Consider the following 27121-nt stretch of genomic DNA (forward strand, 5'->3'; position numbering starts at 1 on the left):
TGTAGGCCTGCACCAGGCTGGGAAGATGGATCTGCAATAGGTGAGCAGCTTGGTTTGAAGAAATCAACTGTGGGAGCAATTATTAGGAAATGGAAGACATACAAGACCACTGATAATTTCCCTCGATCTGGGGCTCCACGCAAGATCTCACCCCGTAGGGTCAAAAGATCACAAGTACGGTGAGCAAAAATCCCAGAACCACACGGGGGAACCTAGTGAATGACCTGCAGAGAGCTGGGACCAAAGTAACAAAGCCTACCATCAGTAACACACTACACCGCCAGGGACTCAAATCCTGCAGTGCCAGACGTGTCCCCCAGTTTAAGCCAGTACATGTCCAGGCCCATCTGAAGTTTGCTAGAGAGCATTTGGATGATCCAGAAGAAGATTGGGAGAATGTCATATGGTCAGATGAAACCAAAATATAACTTTTTGGTAAAAACTAAACTCGTCGTGTTTGGAGGACAAAGAATGCTGAGTTGCATCCAAAGAACACCATACCTACTGTGAAGCATGGGGGTGGAAACATCATGCTTGGGGCTGTTTTTCTGCAAAGGGACCAGGATGACTGATCCGTGTAAAGGAAAGAATGAATGGGGCCATGTATCGTGAGATTTTGAGTGAAAACCTCCTTCCATCAGCAAGGGCATTGAAGATGAAACGTGGCTGGGTCTTTCAGCATGACAATGATCCCAAACACACCACCAGGGCAACGAAGGAGTGGCTTCGTAAGAAGTCTCCAGATCTCAACCCCATAGAAAATCTTTGGAGGGAGTTGAAAGTCCGTGTTGCCCAGCAACAGCGCCAAAATATCATTGCTCTAGAGGAGATCTGCATTGAGGAATGGGCCAAAATACTAGCAACAGTGTGTGAAAACCTTGTGAAGACTTACAGAAAACATTTGACCTCTGTCAATGCCAACAAAGGGTATATAACAAAGTACTGAGATAAACTTTTGTTATTGACCAAATACTTATTTTCCACCATCATTTGCAAATAAATTCATTAAAAATCATACAATGCGATTTTCTGGATTTTTCCCCCCTACTTTTGTCTGTCATAGTTGAAGTGTACCTATGATGAAAATTACAGGCCTCTCTCATATTTTTAAGTAGGAGAATTGCACAATTGGTGGCTGACTAAATACTTCTTTGCCCCACTGTATGTATGAGAAAAGTACAAATTAAAAGAGAAAAAGAAAGCTGTTGATATTGTGCTTTATCTTTATTTTAAATATTGACTGATTAATTGACTGATTTTATTTTGGGTGTTAAAAAGACCAGGAATACATTCACGCCGTGAGGATACCGGTTGCCTACTCACACCATTTGCACAGATAAATGGATATCAATGCAAACTTATACCATAACAAATGACATTGAGTGCTTCACAGAAATGAACTAATCCTGTCCTCCTCCTCTCAGAGAAACAGAGCTGAAGCCCCTAAAACGGCATGGGCTCACACGGGGCATAAGAGGCAGCAGTGAAAGTTAATACACTTATAAGACCAGAGACGCAACAGTACAGGGCATGTTGATGAGACGTTTCCTACGTTGAATCCTAAGATTAACAAGCTCTTAATAACAAATAAATATTTTTCAGGGCAAATATTTCCCCAAGAGTTGTCTCCCAGTAAAATGGTCATTGTCATTCGGATTGGGTGCGTGCAGCATTTACGGTGATATGGCCTCCGCAAGAGTCAGGGCATTCATACTTCCTGCGCGTCGCCAAACAGCGCAGAGCTGTTGTGAAGGAAGTTGTCAAGGAAGTCAGTTTGTGTTTATACAGGACCTCCCGCCCGCACCTAAAATGAACAACCAATCATAAAAAGTGCTGAGCTATAGGGAGTCCTCTGCATTGTTACAACATTTGAAAGGAGCACGGCGATGCGGTACGGAGCTCAATTCGGTCTCTGCGTACCTCCGGCGCCACCGACCACATTTTTGGATTAAGCATGAATTGGCTCTAACAGTCTCTAGATGGCAGTAGGTCCACAGGTGCTAAGATTTACAATCACCATTCAACCACATTTTGTTCAGTTATGAAATCAGCTATGCAGTTTAGAGCCCCTCTAGGTTTTAATATCCATAAAACCTAGAGGTCAAACAGGAAAATGGTTCCAATAGTTTTTCCACCATTCATTTTTCCCCATAGGGAATTTTAGAAACATAAAATAAGGGCTGGGTTTCGTGTGGGATTACACTGGTGTGACATTTTAATAACCATGTAAATCTCTCTCGGACAAGGTGACTTGATCAATATAGTCGGCTATATTTACTTTCGAAAATGCTAATTAGCATCAAAGTAAGACTACAAATCCCAGCAAGCTGCTGCACGTCATCGCTAGCTGACACCTTTGCAAACAGTTTTAAATTGTCTTGTGCAAACTTGCACAAGACAGTTCACAGAAATGTTATTTAAAGAAATGTTGCCAATGGGTATTATGACTCAATGTGGTACTCTATAGAGCCCAAATAATGGTGTGTGTGTGCGTGCAGTCTGGATTATCATGTCACATTGTGGCATTGAGGCTCCTAGCAGTCATTTAAATTGTTATTTTTTTTATTTTTTTAATTCTCCCTAAAATCGTGTGTCACCCTCTTCTCATCATCCCTCTTATCCCCTCTAGACTTTCATGTGTGTGTATATATTTCCATTTCCTGTTGAAGGAAGCACGGCAAGTCAACAGTCAATATGAGAGAATTAACTGCCTTGGTGGAGACGATGAGTGAAAAGGGGGAGCGGAGGAAGAGAGACATTCCTCTCACCTCGATATGACTTAATGTGTTTAGTAGCAGAACTCTGGTCCTGAGGGGCTGCAGTGTCAGCTGGTTTTGGTCCTTGATCTTTCCTTTTGATCAGAGACTGATTGAGACCTTGGTACTATGGTGTGTGGACTCTGGTAAACCAATAACAGCTGATTAATCAAATGCCAGGGGGCAAGAATGTCAGCATGTCGCTCTGAATGGGAGTGTTGGATGACTGGTATGATGTAGTTGTTGAGCGGCTTCACTGCAAGTGTATCGTATGGTTCAGATATTCAATTTTAAACAATTAAATAAGAACGTCAGCATGTGTTGCCTTCAAGGGACTGGAGTTCGATGAGACCTTGGGATTTGTAATGTACATTGCCTTCTGAAAGTATTCACACCCCTCGACTTTTTCCACATTTTGTTGTGTTACAGCCTGAATTTAAAATGGATTGAGATTTTTTTGTCCCTGGCCTGCACACAATACCCCATAATGTGGAATTATGTTTTCTAAAGTTTTACAAATTAATTGCAAATGAAAAGCTGAAATGTTTTGAGTCGATAGGTATTCACAACCCCTTTGTTATGGCAAGCTTTTTTGCACAAGTCACAAATTGCATCGACTCATTTGGTTGCAATAATAGTGTTTAACGTGATTTTTTAATATGATTACCTCATCTCTGTACACCACACATACAGATAATTGTAAGGTCCCTCAGCAGAGCAGTGCATTTCTAACACAGATCCAACCACAAAGACCAGGGAGGTTTTCCAATGCCTCACAAGGAAGGGCACCTATTGGTAGATGGGTAAAAAAGTCTATATATTTTTTTTCTTTTTTTTAATATCCCTTTGAGCACAGTGAAGTTATTACACTGAACTAAAATATAAAACGCAACATGTAAAGTGTTGGTCCCATGTTTTATGAGCTGAAATAAAAGATCCCAGAAATGTTCCATACACACGTAAAAATGTATTTCTCTCAAATGTTGAGTTCAAATTTGTTTACATCCCTATTAGTGAGCATTTCTCTTTTGCCAAGATAATCCATCCACCTGACAGGTGTGGCTTATCAAGAAGCTAATCAACATGATGTTTACACAGGTGCACCTTATGCTGGGGACAATAAAAGGCCACTCTAAGATGTGCAGTTTTGTCACAACACGTTGTGAACAGAGTGCCCCATGGTGGCACTTGGGTTATAGTATGGGCAGGCATAAAATACAGACAATGAACACAATTGCCTTTTATCGATGGCAATTTGAATGCACAGAGACACCGTGATGAGATCCTGAGGCCCATTGTTGTATCATTTATCCACCGCCATCACCTCATGTTTCAGCATGATAATGCAAAGCCCCATATCGCAAGGACCTGTACACAATTCCAGGAAGCTGAAAATGTCCCAGTTCTTCCATGGCCTGCATACTCACTAGACGTGTATGATGAATGGCACGACAATGGGCCTCATGATCTCATCACGGTATTACTGTGCATTCAAATTGCCATTGATAAAATGCAAATTGTGTTCGTTGTCCGTAGCTTATGCCTGCCCATACCATAACCCCACCGCCACCATGGGGCACTCAACGTTGACATCAGCAAACAGCTCGCCCACACGACGCCATACACGTGGTCTGCAGTTATGGGGCCGGTTGAACGCACTGCCAAATTCTTTAAAATGATGCTGGAGGTGATGTTCAGTTCCCGCCAACATCCAGCAACTTTGTACAGCCATTGAAGAGTGGGACAACATTCCACAGGTCACAATCAACAGCCTGATCAACTCTATGTGATGGAGATGTGCTGCACTGCATGAGGTAAGAGGTCACACAAGATACCGACTGGTTTTCTGATCCATGCCCTTACTTTCTTTTTTAAAGATATGTGACCAACAGATGCATAGCTGTATTCCCAGTCATGTGAAATCCATAGATTTGGGCCTAATGAATTCATTTAAATTGACTGATTTCCTTTTATGAACTGTAACTCAGTAAAATCAATGAAATTGTTGCATGTTGCATTTATATTTTTTGTTCAGTGTAATTACACTTTGGATGGTGTATCAATACACCTAGTCACTACAAAGATATAGGCGTACTTTCTAACAGAGTTGCCGGAGAGGAAGGACACCACTCAGGGATTTCACCATGAGGTCAATGGTGACTCTGAAGATGGATCAACAACAACGGAATTGACAGTCTGAAAATAAGGAAGCCTGTACAGAATAAAAACATTCCAAAAACATGCACCCTGTTTGCAACAAGGCACTAAAGTAATGCTGCAAAAAAATGTGGCAAAGCAATTCACTTTTTGTCCTGAACACAAAGTGTTGCATTAGAGTTGCCCCAAACATGTTACTGAGTACTACTCTCCATATGTTCAAGCATGGTGGTGCTTCATGTTATGGGTATGCTTGTAATCGTTAAGGACTGGTGAGTTTTTCAGGATGAAAAAAGAAACGCACAGGCCAAATCCTAGAGGTAAACCTGGTTCAGTCTGCTTTCCACTAGACACTGGGAGATTAATTCACCTTTCAGCAGGACACAAGCTAAACCTAAAACACAAGGCCTAATCTACACTTGGAGTTGCTTACCAAGACGATGGTGAATGTTGGAGAGTGGCCGAGTTACAGTTTTGACTTAAATCTGCTTAAAATCTATGGCAAGACTTGAAAATAGTTGTCTAGCAATGATCAACTAATTTGACAGAACTTGAAGAATAATGGGCAAATATTGTACAATCCAGGTGTGCAACGCTCTTAAAGACTTACCCAGAAAGACGCACAGCTGTAATTGCTGCCAAAAGGTGATTCTAACATGTATTGACTCATGGATTTGAATACTTACACATATTTTATTTATTTCATTTAAAAGAAAATTGCTAACATTTCTAAAAACATGTTTTGGGTGTAGATGGGTGAGAATACAAATACATTTTGAATTCAGGCTGCAACAACAAAATGTGGAATAAGTCAAGGGGTATGAATACTTTCTGAAGGCACTGTATATGGGTGGCTGCAAAATGTACATGAACGGCTGCAAAATGTAGCCTATATGGGTGGCTGCGAAAGTCAAATCAAAATACGGTCAACAAAGTTCCATGGTCGCCCAACGTATAGCCTGAGTAAGCAGAGTTCTGCCAGCTCTGACCATTAGACCCAGACAGACAGCGATAGAGAACATTGTCTTCTTTCACACTGACCACATTAAGACTTTCTGGGTAAACACTTCACCTGATCTGCTCTGGTCCACAGCACTAGGAAGACTTAGCCCAACATGAACACTGACAAATCGCGCCAACTCAGACAGCTAACTAGCTATAAAGCCTGATTGTCCCATTGCGTAGGATGCAAAATGAGACGGGTGAGACGCGGAGTCTGATCACATTTGATATGCCAGGCAAACATGATGCACATGCTTTGACAAGTTAGAATTCAACAACTTACAGAAGCGCCTGTGGGATGTGGGATATGTGACTGAGGAAGCAAACATTCGGTTCTGTCAGCCACGCTGGCACTGCTGAAATTGGCTGCACTCAACAGCACTGTCAGGACAACTCTAAACTAAATGGGCGCCTGAAGTGGCAATGGAAAATGAGAGCAACAGACGAGTTCAAATGAAACGTCAAAAACAAGCACCAACACATCACGGAGAAGCAATTCAACACAAGTTAAGACCAACAAAGTAAAAACATGGTGAGATGTAAAATGTTCTGTATGCCTGTATGTCTGCGTGCATGCATTTGTGTGGGCGCGCGTGACGTGGTTGCCCTATTCTTCAGGCATCATCCTTTACACATTAACCAACCATTTAGCCTTTCCAATCTCTGGAAAAAAACATATCCCCCATCTCCACCATCTCCCGATTTCTTCTCACATGTATGAGAGCCTGCCTGACTCATGGAAAGAGGCTATTACACATGCATAATGCACAGGGACATTACACATGCATGAGCCTTGCATTACCAAAACGTCCTGCCTTGCGAATGGGCCTTTCCTCATGCATTTCAAAGAGGCTGACGGAAATGTGATGTTGAAGAGGATTCTCATCCAACTCCATGTATGGTGACCTCCCAGCACAAAAGCACTTAACTTCAGGTAGGGTTAGGGGGGGGGGGGGGGGTAATTTCTCTGTTATTAAACCTAGGGAACATCACTGTGTGTGTGTGTGTGTCTTACAGTCACCAATTATTTCAGGTGGAAATATTTTCCCTTCTCCATCGATGCCTTTTCCCTCTGCAACAGTTATCTACCTCGTCACTTAGAAATAGGACACGCCTCAGTAAAAGAAAACATCCTCTGCTTTTCTACCTGCATCCTGTTTAGTAGGGAAAAGTCAATTCACATCTTTTTGAAACTCAAGAGGCACAACCTGAACTTGTCCAATGAGAACAAAGATAGTTGTTTCCCCTTTTATCCTACAGTGTGCCCTCCTGAACATGACCCCGGTGTTCTACGACACGCCTCCTCCCCGTGGCATCCGGTGCCTTGCTGTAAGGCCTGGAGGGTCGGACGGTAAAACAGGATGACACACAGAGACAGGAAGGAAAACGATGATCCGGAGATGGCTTCCTCATCAGCACTCATCACACACTAGCCAGGAGAGTAAATCCCTAATTAGTGCCCCGGTCAGAGCACAGCTCCAGGTCACCCCTCACCACATTATTAAACTGGGTAAATCAAAATGTAGCCTAGGCCTATTCACAATAGAGGCGAATGCATATTCAATAGGACTGTGTGTATACATTGAGTTATTTCATGGGGCACCAGATGAAAAGCAATCTGTTTCCCTACCATTTGGGACTCATTTTATCGTAATGATCAACAACATTTGCATAGAAGCAGCAATCTTTCCTTTTATAAAAGTGTGCACTGTCTCTTTAAGATCCATGACGTCATTCACTAACAGTCAGTTCGACACTAAAGCACATATGCAAATGATTGAGAGAGACCGGAGGCTGGGAGACAAAGTGAATGAATGACATTTTGTGACAAACAGCTTTGAAATCAGCAACATTTTTGCATTAAGGTTTGCATATGATCACAAACAAGGTACTAGGGTAGGGAATTGATGTTAGCTTCAGCTGTACGCTAGCAAGGAAAGTTAGCCTACGAAGTTGGAAGCTACCGGTATCTTCATTGTAAAGTGTTCTTGCCTGTAATGGACATGGTTTTGCGAACAATAATTAACACATTCAACATTTCATGTTGCATTATTCAAGTGTGTTAACTTCTGTGCAGCATGAGTGGCGATGCAGCCCTGACTCCCAGTGAGAGCAGTGGTTCCTCGGGCTAGGCTAGAGCTGGGAATAAGTAAATGGAGCAGGCGAGATGCTCTCAAACTATAAGGGGACATCAGCTACACTGATAGGCAGACATACATGTTTTATTTATGTTACCTTTATTTAACTAGGCAAGTCAGTGAAGAACAAATTATTATTTTACAATGTCCGCCTACCCTGGCCAAACCCTCCCCTAACCCGGACGACGCTGGGCCAATTGTGCGCCGTCCTATGGGACTCCTGATCACGGCCGGTTGTGATACAGCCCGGGATTGAAGCAGGGTCTGTAGTGATGCCTCTAGCACTGAGATGCAGTGCCTTAGACCGCTGCGCCACCTCTTAAATCAGTAGACAACCTGAGACACATTCAACATTAGTACTGGAAGTAAGAAAAATTATTATACCAAACCGATCATGTTCTAGTATCAAAAAGGTACTAGTGTGTGTGCATGCATATATATATATATATATTATTGTGTTTCTGCATATGCTTGTGTGTGTGTACACTGTTTATGAACCTGCAGGGCCCGGCCCTGTGGTTATTACCTGTGAGAGCGCTCCCTAGGCTCCCCCTACGGAGGTTCTTGCCGTCCTCACAGAGCGGTCTCTTGAATTTGAGGGCGAGGCCCACGCTGTGGATGACCTCCGTGTTGGGGGACTTCCGGAAGGGCATGGACGGAGGGTACAGGATGTTATCCAACTGCAGGAGAGGAGGACAGATGGTGGTTAAGTTAGGTCAATGGCTCCCAAATTGTGGATCAAGAACCACACTGGTGGGTTATGGCCAATTCATATTGAAGAAATTGTCACAGGAACTTGGTAGTTTGGAAGCTACGGGGGTTAGGTGAACGGTGGTGGAGCTGAAGGCGGACGTTGGTGAACATTTTTTACTTGGTTCTGTATCACTCAAGCCTGATTAGAGATCACTTGTGCGAGCAGCAAACAGTAGACCATACAGTACAGCTAAGGTGCTGAATTATCATGCAAGCATACAATCCCACGACACAACGATGGTAGATGACTAACATCACAAATAGCCGCCCAGTGAGAGTACAATGTGAGTACAGTTGCTGCACTGTAAAAAAAAACTCTGTGCATGATCAAATCCTTGTGTACACAGACACTGTAATATGTGTTGCATTGCACACTTAGGAAAATGTTGCATCATCCTTCTAAAACCTATTGATGAGTAAATGTGATGTCAATAATAGCTACAGTGGTTAGCTAGCTTGGAGAAGGTATTTAGTGTTGAGTGCCAGTGAGGATTTCCAATGCTGAACAACTTGTTACAGCTGTTGATAAGTCATTGATAATAATCAAATTTAATTTCTTCATATGTCATTGTATTATGATATACAGTATATTCGGAAAGTATTAAGACCCCTTAAATTTTTCCAAATTGTTACGTTACAGCATTGTTCTAAAATGGATAAGATAGTCCCCCCCACCCCCACATCTACACAATACTCCATAATGACAAAGCAAAACAGTTTTTTTGTTGCAAATGTATTAAAAGTTTTTATTTTATTTTTTTAAACAGAATATTACATTTACAAAGTCCGGGATCTGACTGGGCCACTCAAGGACATTTTAGAGACTCCTGTGTTGTCTTGGCTGTGTGCTTAGGGTCGCTGTCCTGTTGGAAGGTGAACCTTCACCCCAGTCTGAGATCCTGAGCAGGTTTTCATCAAGGATCTATCTGTACTTTGTCTGTTCATCTTTCCCTCGATCCTGAATAGTCTCCCAGTCCCTGCCGCTGAAAAATATCCTCACAGCATGATGCTGCTATCACCATGCTTCACCGTAGGGATGGTGCTAGGTTCCCTCCAGACGTGACGCTGGGCATTCAGGTCAAAGGGCTCAATTTTGGTTTCATCAGACCAGAGAATCTGGTTTCTCATGGTCAGAGTCCTTTAGGTGCCTTTTAGCAAACTCCAAGCAGGCTGTCATGTGCCTTTTACTGAAGAGTGGGTTCCGTCTGGCCACTCTACCATAAAAGGCCTGATTGGTGGAGTGCTGCAGAGATGGTTGTCCTTCTGGAATGTTCTCCCATCTCCACAGAGGAACTCTGTCAGAGTGACCATCGGGTTCTTGGTCACCTCCCTGGTCAACGGCCTTCTCCCCAGATTGCTCAGATTGGCCGGGCAGCCAGCTCTAGGAAGGGTCTTGGTGGTTCCAAACTCCTATTTATGAACGATGGAGGCCACTGTGTTCTTGGGGAACTTCAATGCAGCAGAAATGTTTTGTACCCTTGCCCAGATCTGTGCCTCGACACAATCCTGTCTCGGAGTTCTATGGACAATTCCTTCGACCTCATGGCTTGGTTTTTGCTCTGACATGCCTTGTCAACTGTGGGACCTTATATAGATAGGTGTGTGCCTTTCCAAATCATGTCCAATCAATTGAATTTACCACAGGTGGACTCCAATCAAGTTGTAGAAACATCGAGTATGATCAAAGGAAACAGGATGTACCGGAGCATAGAAAGAAGAATAGAAAAGAGTCTGAATATCTGCTTTTTATTTTACTAAATTTGCACAAAAAAAAATCTAAATACCTGTTCACGCTTTGTCATTGAGGTATTGTGTGTAGCTTGATGAGGATTTAAAAAAATCTATTTTAGAATAAAACTAACGTAACGAAATGTGGGAAAAGGGAAGGGGTCTGAATACTTTCCAAATGCACTGTAAGAGGGAACGTAACTATATCCAAAATTCACAAGTTGATTTACAACCTGTTTAACACTTTCTCATAGTTGGTGTCTTGACAGATCTGTCCAAAATCATGTGACATAAAACATAACATTTCTGCCCTTGCAGTTATGTCCTTGTATTTGTGGCAGTGTAAGTTGTCGTTATATCATATTAAGCATTAATCAGTTAAATTAGACATTAAATTTGAACCCTGTATGAATCCTGGATCTTGCTGTCAGACAGTTTTCTGTATGGAGAAATTCAGTGTAAATAATTAACATTGTGTCTCCTTATGTTAGGTGGTGAAAACAGTAATGGAACATACATCCCCAAAAATGTATGCAATTGCAAAACAATCAATCAATAAGGGCTGACCCCAATTAGTCGACTGGTCGATTGTCGCCCAATAGCGTACTTTTTTTTTGTCGAGCAGTAGCAAATATATATATCTATACAGTATAAGTCAAAAGTTTGGACACAAGTAATCATTCAAGGGTTTTTCTTTATTTTTACTATTTTATACATTGTAGTAAGCAAAAAAGTGTTGAACAAATCAAAATATATTTTATATTTGAGGTTCTTCAAAGTAGCCACCCATTGCCTTGATGACAGCTTTGCACACTATTGGCATTCTCTCAGTCAGCTTCATAAGTTAGTCACCTAGAATGCATTTCAATTAACAGGTGTGTCTTGTTAAAAATACATTTGTGGAATTTCTTTCCTTCTTAATGCATTTGAACCTATCAGTTGTGTTGTGACAAGGTAATTTTTGTAATTTTTATTAGGATCCACATTAGCTAATCTTCCTGGGGTCCAACACCAATTAACATGACATTACAAACAACCACAACCAAGACTTGACAAACATTCAACAAGTTTAAATACAGAGAGGTATTTAAATTGACAGGAAACACATTAAACATTCAGTTGATGCTTTCTATTTGCTGTTCAGTCATATGGTCTACCACATTAGATGTTCTTTAATTTTTTTCTAGAAGGTGGATTTACTTTTTGCCTGAGAAATATGGATTGGTAAAAAGTTCGATTCAGCTATAGCTCTATATAAAACTGTAGATTTAAGGTGATATGTCCTTGTTGTTTTCGATGACTTGAATTTGCCTGTCTGGTACCGGTGGTTATGCGTGTTGCTAGTATGTACTAATTAGACTGAAAAATACAGATTTTTGGGTGGATTTTTTTCAAATACATAATTCCTAAAGAAAATCAGAAGACTAGATAGTAATTTGTTTTTAACGTGAAGCCATGAGATATTCTGATGCATTTGACTAATATTCATTCGGTTAGAGCAATGAAGAGGTATTCTGGCAGCCCTGTTTTGAGCCATTTGGAGCTTTTTAAAATCTTTCTTTGCTGCAGATGAACATATAACTGGACAGTACTCTAAGTGTGATAGGACCAGGGATTGAATCACCTGATTCAGAGTACTAGATGTTACATGCGGTTGAAGTCGGAAGTTGACATACAGTTAGGTTGTAATTTTTCCAGAAAATTGTGTCATGGCTTTAGAAGCTTCTGATAGGCTAATTGACATAATTTGAGTCAATTGGAGATGTACCTGTGGGTGTATTTCAAGGCCTACCTTCAAACTCAGTGCCTCTTTGCTTGACATCATGGGAAAAATCAAAAGAAATCAGCCAAGACCTCAGAAAAGAATTGTAGACCTCCACAACTCTGGTTCATCATTGGGAACAATTTCCAAAAGCCTGAAGGTACCATGCTCATCTGTACAAGTAAAAAGTGCAAATCAATCCCACAACAACAGCAAAGGACCTTGTGAAGATGCTGGAGGACACAGGTAATAATCTACATCCACAGTAAAATGAGTCCCACATCGACATAACCTGAAAGGCCGCTCAGCAAGGAAGAAGCCACTGATCCAAAACCACCATAAAAAGGCCAGACTATGGTTTGCAACTGCACATGGGGACAAAGGTTGTACTTTCTGGAGAAATGTCCTCTGGTCTGATTAAACAAAATTTGAACTGTTTGGCCAGAATGACCATCGTTATGTTTGGAGGAAAAAGGGAGAGGCTTACAAGCCGAAGAACACTATCCCAACCGTGGAGCACGGGGGAGGCAGCATCGTGTTGTGGTGGGGGCTTTGCTACAGGTGGGACTGGTGCACTTCACAAAATAGATGGCATCATGAGGAAGTAAAGTTATGTGGATATATTGAAGCAACATCTCAAGACATCAGTCAGGAAGTTAAAGCTTGGTCGCAAATGGGTTTTCCCTAATGGACAATGACCCCAAGCATACTTCCAAGGTTGTGGCAAAATGGCTTAAGGACAACAAAGCCAAGGTATTGGAGTGGCCATCACAAAGCCCTGACCTCAATCCCATGGAAAATGTGCGGGCAGAACTGAAAAGGCGTGTGCAAGCAAGAAAGCCCACAAACCTGACTCAGTTACACCAGCTCTGTCAGAAGGAATGGGCCAAAATTCACCCAACTTATTGTGGGAAGCTTGTGGAAGGTTACCCAAAACGTTTGATCCAAGTTAAACAATTTAAAGGCAATGCTACCAAATACTAATTGAGTGTAAGTAAACTTCTGACCCACTGGGAATGTGATGAAAATAATAAAAGCTGATATAAATAATTCTCTCTACTATTATTCTGACATTTCACATTCTTAAAATAAAATGGTGAATCTAAGACAAGGAATTTTTAACTAGGATTAAATGTCAGGAATTCAGAAAAACTAAGTTAAATGTATTTGGCTAAGGTGTATGTAAACTTCAGACTTCAACTGTGTGTGTGTGTGTGTGTATATATATATATATATATATAAGTATTCTAGAGGTCGACCGATTAAAATCGACATGGCCAATTAATTAGGGCCGATTTCAAGTTTTCATAATGGGTAATTGCCATTTTTGGACGCCGATTATGGCCGATTACATTGCATTCCATGAGGAAACTGCGTGGCACGTTGACCACCTGTTACGCGAGTGCAGCAAGGAGTCAAGGTAAGTTGCTAGCTAGCATTAAACTTATCTTATAAAAATCAATCTTCACATAATCACTAGTTAACTACACATGGTTGATAATATTACTAGGTTAACTAGATTGTCCTGCGTTGCATATAATCAATGCCGTGTCTGTTAATTTATCATCGAATCACAGCCTACTTCGCCAAACGGGTGATGATTTAAAGTGATTTCGTGGAAAAAGCTAAATCTTTGCACGAATGTACCTAACCATAAACATCAATGCCTTTATTAAAATCATTACACGGAAGTATATATTTTTAAACCTGGATATTTAGTTCAAAGAAATTAATGTTAGCAGGCAATATTAACTAGAGAAATTGTGTCACTTCTCTTGCATTCATTGCACGCAGAGTCAGGGTATATGCAACAGTTTGGGCCGCCTGGCTCATTGCAAACTAATTTGACACAATTTGACATAATTATAACATAACATTGAAGGCTGTGCAATGTTACAGCAATATTTAGACTTAGAGTTATAATAATAAACATTTTATTTTCTAAATGATAGAAATGGTCAGTGGTCATTAATATGGTCAAATCCAGAAACAATGTTTATTATTTTATAAGTCTATGATTTGATAGAGCATTCTGACTGAGTGGGAGTAGGTGGCAGCAGGCTCGTAAGCATTCATTCAAACTTTACTGCGTTTACCAGCAGCTCTTAGCAATGCTTGTTTCACAGCGCTGTTTATGACGACTTCAAGCCTATCAACTGCTGAGATTAGGCTGGCAATACTAAAGTGTCTATAAAAAAATCCAATAGTCAGTCAAAGGTATATGATATACAAATGGTATAGAGATAAATAATTGACGCGTCATAATTCCTATAATAACTACAACCTAAAATGTCTTAACTGGGAATATTGAAGATCTGGGAATATTGAACCACCAGATTTCACATGTTCTGAGCAAGGAACTTAAACGTTAGCTTTTTTACATGCCATTTATTGCACTTTTACTTTCTTCACCAACACTGTTTTTGCATTATATAAACCAAATTGAGGTTTCATTTTTATTTGAGACTAAATAGATTTTATTTATGTATTATATTAAGTTAAAATAAAAAAGTGTTCATTGTTCATTCAGTATTGTTGTAATTGCCATTATTAGAAATTATATATATTTTTATATATTTATTTAACGCCGATACAGATTATTGGCAGACCAAAAAAGCATATTGGCTTTTTCCAATAATCTGTATCGGTGTTGAAAAACCATAAATCGGCCTGACCTCTAATATAGTCCATAAAATATTATTTTATGGAAAACGAAACACCAGTCATATTCGTGCCCATCTCGGTGAACTAATCCATTGGAGGCCGCGAGGACGGCTCAGTCCAAGAAGAAGGGTGTAGTGGTATTGTTAGAGGGGGTAAAATGCACGTCTCTCCAGAATGCACTGTCCCACTAATTTGTGCACATTCATCGTTTCAAAACGTCATTGTGTGAATTGCATTTGATTGTTAGTGTCTATCAATTCCCCATTACATATATCACTATTAGTACATTTACCGTTAATTCCTAAACAATGTTCAGTAATTTCTGTTAATACATTCAGTGTTATTATCTTCCCGTTAACATTGTCGGAGTGGACACGTTGTTTGCAGAGTGCACAACCTATGCTACAAGTTTTGGTTTATTTATTCCATTTACGAGTTGTCAATTTAGTCAGTGTCTTTTTTTGGGGGGTGCTCCTGTCAATGTTGAGTAAGGATGCACACCTGATTATGCATAGAAGTAGACCTATAGGCTACCTGGCCTGCGCACAAATCTAGGCTATAATATCTGGCTTAATGCACCACCACTAATGAGCTGTAGAGCTTCTCAAAGTAACGCTTTCTTCGCCTCAAACGGCAAGCAAACAAAGACTGTTGTTACATCCATTGGATGACAAGAATTCCTTCATGTATTTGAAAAACTTTTCCAGCTCTCTCCTTTTCGATAATCCCTCAGCGTGAAAGGGAAAAATGTCATGCTCTGAAACAGTGGAAACATCATAAATTAGGCTTATCTGGTTACTTCTTGCTCAAATAGCCTACAGCAGTGTCTGTCCCAAGGTCACTGGCACTGGAAACTGAGGGCCTAGAATAACTTATACAATACTGCAAGTTTGCTAGCATGAGCTTCAGGCCAGACCAAGTTAATAGTTTATACAATGTTTCAAGTTTGTTGCAGACAGGCCATGCATAGCCAATGTGATTTTATAGGATATTTATTAATTTGTCTGGACATAATGACAACACATTACATAGCCCAGTGGGCTTCTTCACACTATCATATGGTAATGAAATAACATGACGAATGCATTTTGTTCTCCATGTTAGACCTGCAATTTTAAACAACACGGGGCTTGAAGTTGTCTACTTTAACTTGGACCTCAGCAATAGAAGTACTGGAATAGGCCTAACTTGAAAAATCAGAAATTCTCTCAATTTGGTCTTTAAAAAGGTCCATGAACAGTTTGTGAGAGGTGGCCACTTTCATTTATTTCCCGCTGCTTCAATTGAAGGGTGTTGCGCTAGCTAAATCCTAAATAGCTAAATCCTAAATAGCTAAATCCTTCCACTACAAAAAAGGAACCAGTTTTATTGGTCGCTTTCTCATTATAAAAACAGCGATGGTGCGATTCAAATGATGAGATTAATGGTACCACTATTCATGGCTTTTTTCCCCTTGCTTTTTTAAGTGTACCTGTGTCGGCCACATACACGCATCCAGTTTATTTAGTCAGGTAAGTTCACATTCTCACATTTTAAAATAATGTAATAATCTCAATATAAAAATACACCCGCCATCGATCGATTATACAACAGCAGTCTATCGGCAGAGAGATTCTCAGTGTGTTTCATATTTAACATGAGTACAAGAGAGGCAATGATGCAAGGCTGGTCCACATAAACGGAGACCGGCAAAGTGTCTCATCGGCATTGTAGTAGAAAAGGAGGTTATTACATCATCATAACAATCTGTATCTCAATGCACATTGCATTTGAAAGACTGGGCTGGTGAGTACCAAAGACCTCTGTACAGAACAATATGGAGAGGAAGAGGTCCTCCCAAAAAACACACAGAAGCGCTTTGTGTGTGTGTGTGTGTTTGTTCCGTCTGGATGGAAACACCCCTCTTTTTGTGAAGGATGATTCATGATCGTATACAAGCATGAAGGAGTGATGAGACCATATTCGTGTACTAAACTAAGTTGAACTCAGTGGATGAAAAGAGACCTAGAACCAGATCCAGACAGGAACTATTCTAATATCCACACTTGATGGCCATAGTTGACAACAGAAACAATAATAGCAGAAAATAATCACTTTAAAAATCAGGTTTTGGCTAATTATTTGTTGTTTAACCCAAATAGCTACAAAGATACAGTATCTGACACAGTATGTGTATTTATTGGCCCTCTCCACCACACCCAGACATCTTCATCTGTCTGAACTAGAATATCTGAAAGCCCACGTGGGTGTTCCAGGGAACGTACACTGTGAAAAGTAACTGCCTAACTTGCAAAGAAATTGAGTAGTGACTACTCAAAAACAGTCAGTAGAACTCAAATTATACTAATTCATGCCAATGGTACTAATTCATGCCACTAATATTTATTCTCACTTAATGTTTTTGAGTACTGTTAACAAATATAAGGTTGAGTAAATAACTATTTGTGTTCTGCTAATCTGAGTTTTTCCCAAGTTATGAGTGTTTAATATTTTAAAGTCAATCTGACATTTAATAAAGTTGTTCTTACTTGATTCTGTATTACGTCTTTACTTAAAATAATAAAGGATAAGTGAGACATTGATATTTGAGTAAAAAAAACACTTGATTTATCTGTGTTGTGTTGATATACAGTATAATTATATATTTTTTGAAGTTATGAATATCACATGGCTCTGTTGGATTTGCGTTGATACTTTTACACGTTGTATGCATGTTTGATGAAAGAAAAGTATATTCCTAAAATATTATTAAGCAGTTTGTTGTGCTACGGGGTGTAATGGATCATGCTGAACGGATATCAAAACCATTGGGCAAATTGACGTACCATAATGACAAGCCATTCCCAACGTCAGTGGTTGAAGTCACTCTTAATTAGAGGCTAATTCAGCATCCTGTAATCCTTACTGATCTACCTCCAGTTACTGCTAGAGGAAAGAGCACTGTGATGAAAATGTATAATCAGCAATCAAATTAGTAATGAAGGTTAATAATCTAAGTAGAAGGGATCCAACATTTATATATGTTACCTACAACAAATATTTATGTTCAAGTACCGTTAAAGTTCAGAATAAATCATCAACACAAAACAGTATGTACAACTTAAAATGATCACTATATTTCTTTAAGTATTGAACATAGAAATACTTGAGGTTGGGTTACTCAAATTGTTCTAGGCAAAGGGTTTCCCCAGAACTCATTACTTTTCACAGTGTACAAGGATCAATACTTACGTCAATCCTGTTCTTTGTGTTATTTCACTTTTTGAAAACAGCATGTTTTCGTGACATTTTGGACTTTAGTAAACCTTACTATCTTATAACACATCGTAGAAACCCAAAATGACCTGGCTAGCCTAAGACCTTAGGGTGTAGGGGCTAAGAGTCCACTTGGGATTCCTGCGGGATCAATTTGAGTAGGATTAAACAATCTTTCCTCCTCAAGCAACATTTCTTACAGCATCCATGTAGTCATCAATCAGCATTAGGTAAGTCATGGGCTGCGTTAACACAGGCAGCTCAATTCTGATATTTTTATCATGAATTGGTCTTTTGACCAATCAGATCAGCTCTGAAGAAAATCTGATGTGAAAAGATCTAATGTCAAAATACCAATTAGGGGGAAAAAGATCAGAATTGGGCTGCCTGTGTAAACGCTGCCTAAGAGACAACTCTGTCATGAGGTATTAAAATAAACATTCCCTTAATAAAACTCATAACTGAGACTTTTCTGTCTCTGCCAAGCACATGGTACAATAAACATCCCACAACCACCACAGCATTGCTGCACAACAACTAGTGTCTTGTGCATAGTCAAACTCTGGAGTTGTTTCATATGATCTCAATCACTTTGACTGCACCCTTTTGATTTGAACAAAACCTTCCATACATGTTTGGAAACGGGAAAGGGAGATACCTAGTCAGTTGTCCAACAATGTATTCAACTGAAATGTGTCTTCCGCATTTAACCCAACCCTTTGCCCATCAGAAAGTGTCGTCTTGGCCAAAACATTCCGGAGATAGAGGTAGCAGGTAGCAGCCTAGCAATTAATAGTGTTGGACCAGAAAGCGAAAGGTCACTGGTTCAAATCCCAGAGCCAGCAAGGTGGAAAAATCTGCTGTTCTGCCCTTGAGCAAGGCAGTTAACCCCCAACAACAACTGCTCTCAAAGGGAGTCGAAGACGTGGATGTCAATTAAGGCAGCCCCCCACACAACTCAGATTGAGGGGGATGAGTTAAATGCAGAAGACACATTTTGGTTGAATGCCTTCAGTTGAGCAACTTATTAGGCATCCCCTTCCCTTCTTGTGTTGTGCCCTTCATCGATTGAGACAACACAAACACCTCAGATTATGCAAATAGGGTGTAAACTACAACAAACACTCAGTTTATTATGTACACCATCCCGTTCACGAAAATGGATCGTTCCTACAGACAGTGAGTCACGTGGCCGTGGCTTGCTATATAAAGCAGGCATCCAGACATCGATTCATTCAATTACTGTTTGATTAAATGTTAAATTGGGAAAAATTAGGGACCTAAGCGACTTTGAGAAATGTTTGATCGTCGGTGCCAGGTGAGCCAGATCCAGTATCTCAGAAACAGCTGCCCTCCTGAGAATGGTGCGACAAACAAAAAACATCCAGTCAGCGGCAGTCATGTGGACAAATACAGCACGTTGATGAGAGAGGTCAAAGGACAATGGCAAGATTCATGCAAACTAACAGGCGTTGCCACAAACAGACAAATAACACCCCAGTACAACAGTGGTATGCATAACAGCATCTCAGAACTAGAGGTTGACCAATGAAATAGGCATGGCTGATTATTTAGGGCCAATTTCAAGTTTTCTTAATAGATTTAGGCTTTTTTGGATGCTGATTACATTGCATTCCATGAGGAAACTGCGAGGCAGGCTGACCACCTGTTACGCGAGTGCAGCAAGGAGCCAAGGTAAGTTGCTAGCTAGCATTAAACTTATCTCATAAAAAATATCAATCTTCACAATCACTAGTAAACTACATACACATGGTTGATGATATTACTAGGTTAACTAGCTTGTCTGATGTTGCATATAATCAATGCGGTGTCTGTTAATTTATCATCGAATCAAAGCCTACTTCGCCAAACGGGGGATGATTTAACAAAAGCGCATGTGTGAAAAAAGCACAATCGTTGCACGAATGTACCTAACCATAAACATCAATGCCTTTCTTAAAATCAATACACAGAAGTATATATGTCTAAACATGCATATTTAGTTAAAAGAAATTCATGTCAGCAGGCAAAATTAACTAGGGAAACTGCCTCACTTCTCTTGCGTTCATTGCACGCAGTCAGGTTATATGCAACAGTTTGGCAACTAATTTGCAAGAATTTTACATAATTATGACATAATATTGAAGGATGTGCAATGTATGTGCAGGCTCGTAAGCATTCATTCAAACTTTACTGTGTTTACCAGCAGCTCTTAGCAACGCTTGCTTCACAGCGCTGTTTATTTTTTTTTAATTATTTAACCTTTATTTAACCAGGTAGGTTAGTTGAGAACAAGTTCTCATTTGCAACTGCGAACTGGCCAAGATAAAGCAAAGCAGTTCGACACAAACAACAACACAGAGTTAAACATGGAATAATCAAACATACAATCAATAATACAGTTGAAAAATCTCTATTTTTCAGCAGGGCTGTTGACCGGGGTAGGGGTAGCCAGGTGTAAAGCATGACCAGCAGTAGAAAAATGCTTATTGAAATTATCAATTATTAATTTAATCGGTGGTAAAAGTGTTTCCTAGCCTCAGTGCAGTGGGCAGTTGGGAGGAGGTGCTTATTCTCCATGGACTTTACAGTGTCCCAGAACCTTTGGGAGTTTGTGCTACAGGATGCAAATTTCTGCTTGAAAAAGCTAGCCTTAGCTTTCCGAACTTCCCTGAAAAGTTGCATATCACGGGGGCTGTTCGATGCTAATGCAGAACGCCACAGGATGTTTTGTGCTGGTCAAGGGCAGTCAGGTCTGGAGAGAACCAAGGACTATATCTGTTCTTGGTTCTACATTTTTTGAATGGGTCATGCTTATTTAAGATGGTGAGGAAGGCACTTTTAAAGAATGACCAGGCATCCTTTACTGACGGAATGAGTTCAATATCCTTCCAGGATACCCGGGCCAGGTCGATTAGAAAGGCCTGCTCGCTGAAGTGTTTTATGGAGCTTTTGACAGTGATGAGGGGTGGTTGTTTGACCGCAGACCATTACGGATGCAGGCAATGAGGCAGTGAACGCTGAGATCTTGGTTGAAAACAGCAGAGCTGTATTTCTAGCAATGTTTTGATTACATGATCATGCCAGACTGCCTAGACAGAGAGATAGACAGGATCATTCCACCTGTGCCAACCTGTTCTGGCAGATTAAGCCATACTTAAAATTTCGCAGTGGTGTCGACTTTGCTAGGGCACACACCATTTTTGACCAGGGCGCCAAACGGAGAAAGTAGAGAGCAACGGAGGAAGGTAAATGAAAAGTAAGATATCAAAATGTGCACACTTAGGCTGTTGACAATGTTATATGGCTGTTTTCACTTTTGAAAGCTCAACACCACTATGCCATTGAGTACTTTTGAACATACTCAACACCACTATGCCATACTAAACAAGACTACTTCCTCAGCAGCAGGCAGGAATAGTGGGTTTTGAATTGAACGAATGGTGTATTTACTGTGGCTTGGTTGACATTGGTCCTTCGCTGCTTTCAATGCGTTTAGTCTGACTAGGTGGAAAAGTTTTGAAAAAGTCCCGCGATTCAATGAAAAGACCACTAAAAAAACGTTTCCGTCGATTTGTAGATTATTTCTGTATATTGTGATGTGGGCCTATGAAGTGCTTTGTTAATTTTCTGAAAGTTCATTCTTACTGTTAACTTTTGCAGCAACTTTGTAAAAAACACGAGGTATTAGACCATTTGTTGTGTGGAAAAAAAATATATATAACTCACATATTTGGGTGCCATCCCACCACTGTGAGAGTATTCAAACATCCCTTATTAAAAAGGTACTATTGATCATTAACCAGACTCGTTGTGATAAAAAGGCAGATAAGACTTAACACAGATGGACTTTAAAAACAGCCATAGTCAAATCAAATGAGGTCATGATTGGGCTGGGGCCAGACATTTTCGAGAAGTGCTGCTCCAGAGTACAGCTAAGTTCAATAAAAACAAATTGAGTCATAACAAACAGAACTCATTTGGGAGGTGTATCATTCATCGTCTGACTTGACTGGATGAACTCCTACTTCCATAATAATAAAAACAGGACTGACGATAGCCAGGAGTTCCATATGCAAATCCCTTTAAATAATTCCCCCTCATATACTCATGTCTATGAAGAATACATTTACTTCTTTATGAAGACATATTACATATTATCCAATAAATTATCTAGAGTGTGTGGTTTGCAGGTTGCACTAACTAAGAAGACCCAAGAGAAGAGTCGTAACCCAATCAAGGATCAGCCAACCAATCTGTCAAACATGTACTACTCTACTTCAGGTAGGGGCTTCAAAACAGTGTGGTTACAGTGAATTGCCGTCATGTCATTACTCGTCGCCCTTTGGGTACAATTCTGACAAAACAAGTCCAACAATATTTTAAAGCCCACACTAAAAACAATGCATTAAAACCAAAGCAAAGCACAAAATAAAAAGGATTGTTGCTTATTGGGTAAGTCCAGGTTGTCCCTCCGTTTCAGTCTGATTTCTTCCGTTTGGTGCATAATAAACACAATCCAGTCATTTTCAGTCCCAGCCTACCGAGAAGAGTATCAGCAGGATTTGGGCCTATTTGTGGGGGTAGGTGTTCAGGGGAAATCAACAGAGATTAATGACAGTGATGTAACAGGGTGCTGTGTAATTTAGAAAGAAAGACCGATTATAACTCAGTCTCAGCACTGTAGTGACCTCTGTAAGCAGCTTAGGGACACGCAAAAAAAAAAATCACTGGTAAACAGTCCCCCTCCAGGCTGACAACTCAAAAGTCTGCCTGTCTGTCTTGGTCAGTACTATCAGACAAATCTGTTATTGAAGGACAGCCCGAATGACCCAATTTACTATAGGGAGTTGGTTCAAAGTAACCGTAACCTATGGTCTAGGGTGAAATATTTCCAAGCTCAGGATGACCCTCAAAAACTACCGTTGGGTCTGTATATCAGCCTAAAAGAGGAAACGGCTACAAATCTAGAAAGGAAAGCAGTCAGGGTAACGCTAACCATCTGGGCGTCATAAAAACAATGTCATACAGCAGTTGTGTTAAGGTGACACCTAGAAGGTAGTTACTTACATCTATACAAAGTATTGTAAAGTCAACGGGTAATGGAAGTGTATAGTAATGATGACAATCAAATGGATGAGTAAACTTGTTATTTACAAGGGGTTTCATATTTAAAAGATACAAAACAGTGGTCAACTGCTGCTACAGGAAGTCAACATTGTTCATTTGTTGACTTCCTGTAGCAAAAACAAAAATCGATGTTTCTGCTATACATGGTCAGTATTCCTAGAAGCATTTAAGTCAAAACTCCAAAAGCAAAGTGGGATTTTGACACATGCTTAAGGATGGGCATCTGTACGACCCTTGACCTGCCATTGCTTTCCGTCAGCGCCTGAGTGCGCTGTTGGAGAAACGCATCACCCAACGTCCCTCAAGATTCTCCTCCCCCATTCACACTCAGTGGACAGTACCAACAGTCTTCTGTTGCCACAGCAAAGAGCAGAAAGACACAGCTCCTTTCAATGATCAAGACGTGTGACTAGAAGTTGGTGAACTGCTTGAGGAGGCCAGCTCAGTTAACAACTCTGTAGATGAGGTAGCCTATATGGCCAGAAGGGAAATGTTTGCCTATATGACAGTGGGTGGATTGAATGAGGTCATTTCCATTTCCAAGGACTCATGAGCACCAACATGTGTAGTTCATTTGGGTGTCACAGGAAAGCTAAGAGTTTATATTGTTGAGAAATTAAGGCATACATACATTTTCCCACCATTTTCCATCTAAAAAAATGTAGAATAAGCAGTCTTTGATTTCCGGTCAAACAGACGGAAAAGGAGTCTTAGAAAACATCTATCAGAAACAGTCTTAACAGCAGAACCGCTGGACATTGGACCCCACTTAAAGCTAAAAAAATGTAATTCTATTTCACCTTTATTTAACCAGGTAGGCTAGTTGAGAACAAGTTCAAATTTACAACTGCGACCTGGCCAAGATAAAGCAAAGCAGTGCGACACAAACAACACAGAGTTACACATGGAATAAACAAACATACAGTCAATAACACAATAGAAAAAAATCTATATACAGTGTGTGCAAATGAGGTAAGATTAGAGAGGTAAGACAATAAATAGGCCAAAGTGGCAAAATAATTACAATTTAGCAATTAAACACTGGAGTGATAGATGTGCAGAAGATGAATGTGCAAGTAGAGATACTGGGGTGCAAAGGAGCAAAATAATAAATAACAGTATGGATGGGCTATGTACAGGTACAGTGATCTGTGAGCTGCTGACAGCTGGAGCTTAAAGTTAGAGAGGAAGATATGAGTCTCCAGCTTCGGTGATTTTTCACTTCGTTCTTGTCATTGGCAGCAAAGAACAGAAAGGAAAGGCGGCCAAAGGAGGAATTGGCTTTGGGGGTGACCAGTGAAATATACCTGCTGGAACAAGTGCTATGGGTGGGTGCTGCTATGGTGACCAGTGAGCTGAGATAAGGTGAGGCTTTACCTAGCAAATACTTATTAGAGGACCTGGAGCCAGTGGGACTGGAGACAAAAATGAAGCGAGGGCCAGCCAACGAGAGCATACAGGTAGCAGTGGTGGGTAGTATATTGGGCTTTGGTGACAAAACGGATGGCACTGTGATAGCAAATTGGATGCAGTCTGAGTAGAGTGTTGGAGAATATTTTGCAAATGACATCACCATAGTCAAGGATCGGTAGGATAGTGAGTTTTAAGAGGGTATTTTGGCAGCATGAGTGAAAAATGCTTTGTTGCGAAATGGGAAGAAGATTCTAGATTTAATTTTTTATTTGGAGAAGCTTAATGGGAGCCTGGAAGGAGAGTTAACAGTCTAACCAGACACCCAAGTATTTGTAGTTGTCCACGTATTCTAAGTCAGAGCCGTCCAGAGTAGTGATGTTGGACAGGCGGGCAGGTGCAGGCAGCGATCGGTTGAAGAGCATGCATTTAGTTTTACGTGCATTTAAGAGCAGTTGGAGGCCACGGAAGGAGAGTTGTAGGCTCATCTGAAGGTTAGTTAGTGTCCAAAGAAGGGCCAGAAGTATACAGAATGGTGTCATCTGCATAGAGGTGGATCAGAGAATCACCAGCAGCAAGAGCAACATCATTGATATACACAGCTCAAAAAAATTAAGGGAAAACTTAAACACAATGTAACTCCAAGTCAATCACACTTCTGTGAAATCAAACTGTCCACTTAGGAAGCAACACTGATTGACAATACATTTCACATGCTGTTGTGCAAATGGAATTGACAGGTGGAAATTATAGGCAATTAGTAAGACACCCCCAATAAAGGAGTGGTTCTGCAGGTGGGGACCACAGACCACTTCTCAGTTCCTATGCTTCCTGGCTAATGTTTTGGTTACTTTTGAATGCTGGCGGTGCTTTCACTCTAGTGGTAGCATGAGACAGAGTCTACAACCCACACAAGTGGCTCAGGTAGTGCAGCTCATCCAGGATGGCACATCAATGCGAGCTGTGGCAAGAAGGTTTGCTGTGTCTGTCAGCGTAGTGTCCAGAGCATGGACGCGCTACCAGGAGACAGGCCAGTACATCAGGAGACGTGGAGGAGGCCGTAGGAGGGCAACAACCCAGCAGCAGGACCACTACCTCCGCCTTTGTGCAAGGAGGAGCACTGCCAGAGCCCTGCAAAATGACCTCCAGCAGGCCACAAATGTGCATGTGTCTGCTCAAACGGTCACAAACAGACTCCATGAGGGTGGTATGAGGGCCCGACGTCCACAGGTGGGGGTTGTGCTTACAGCCCAACACCGTGCAGGACGTTTGGCATTTGCCAGAGAACACCAAGATTGGCAAATTCGCCACTGGCGCCCTGTGCTCTTCACAGATGAAAGCAGGTTCACACTGAGCACGTGACAGAGTCTGGAGACGCCGTGGAGAACGTTCTGCTGCCTGCAACATCCTCCAGCATGACCGGTTTGGCGGTGGGTCAGTCATGGTGTGGGGTGGCATTTCTTTGGGGGGACGCACAGCCCTCCATGTGCTCGCCAGAGGTAGCCTGGCTGCCATTAGGTACCGAGATGAGATCCTCAGACCCCTTGTGAGACCATATGCTGGTGCGGTTGGACCTGGGTTCCTCCTAATGCAAGACAATGCTAGACCTCATGTGGCTGGAGTGTGTCAGCAGTTCCTGCAAGAGGAAGGCATTGATGCTATGGACTGGCCCGCCCGTTCCCCAGACCTGAATCCAATTGAGCAAATCTGTGACATCATGTCTCGCTCCATCCACCACAGACTGTCCAGGAGTTGGTGGATGCTTTAGTCCAGGTCTGGGAGGAGATCCCTCAGGAGACCATCCGCCACCTCATCAGGAGCATGCCCAGGCGTTGTAGGGAGGTCATACAGGCACGTGGAGGCCACACACACTACTGAGCCTCATTTTGACTTGTTTTAAGGACATTACATCAAAGTTGGATCAGCCTGTAGTGTGGTTTTCCACTTTAATTTTGAGTGTGACTCCAAATCCAGACCTCCATGGGTTGATAAATTTGATTTCCATTGATCATTTTTGTGTGATTTTGTTGTCAGCACATTCAACTATGTAAAGAAAAAAGTATTTAAGAATATTTCATTCAGATCTAGGATGTGTTATTTAGTGCCCCTTTATTTTTTTGAGCAGTGTATATACAGAGAAGAGTCGTCCCGAGAATTGAACCCTGTGGCACTGCCAGATGTCCAGACAACAGGTCCTCTGATTTGACACACTGAACTCTGAGTAGTAGTTGGTGAACCAGGCGAGGCAGTCATTTGAGAATCAAAGGCTGTTGAGTCTGCCGATAAGAATGTGGTGATTGACAGAGTCGAAAGCCTTGGCCAGGTCGATGAATACAGCTTCACAGTATTGTCTCTTATCAATGGCG

The 27121-nt window shown here is 41.0% G+C and overlaps 1 protein-coding gene across 2 annotated transcripts in view; it reads right to left on the reverse strand.

Annotated features, from left to right (window-relative positions):
• The window catches only part of LOC110509694 (microtubule-associated serine/threonine-protein kinase 3), a 181867-nt gene that overhangs the window by 128005 nt on the left and 26741 nt on the right, over positions 1 to 27121 (reverse strand). For both annotated transcript variants that reach the window (XM_021590734.2, XM_021590733.2), the window contains exon 2: positions 8580 to 8733. In XM_021590734.2, the coding sequence (XP_021446409.2) occupies positions 8580 to 8733 (154 nt within the window). The remainder of the gene's footprint in view (positions 1 to 8579; positions 8734 to 27121) is intronic.

The sequence above is a fragment of the Oncorhynchus mykiss genome, chromosome Y, assembly GCF_013265735.2.
Source record: "Oncorhynchus mykiss isolate Arlee chromosome Y, USDA_OmykA_1.1, whole genome shotgun sequence".
In the NCBI taxonomy this organism is placed as follows: domain Eukaryota; kingdom Metazoa; phylum Chordata; class Actinopteri; order Salmoniformes; family Salmonidae; genus Oncorhynchus; species Oncorhynchus mykiss.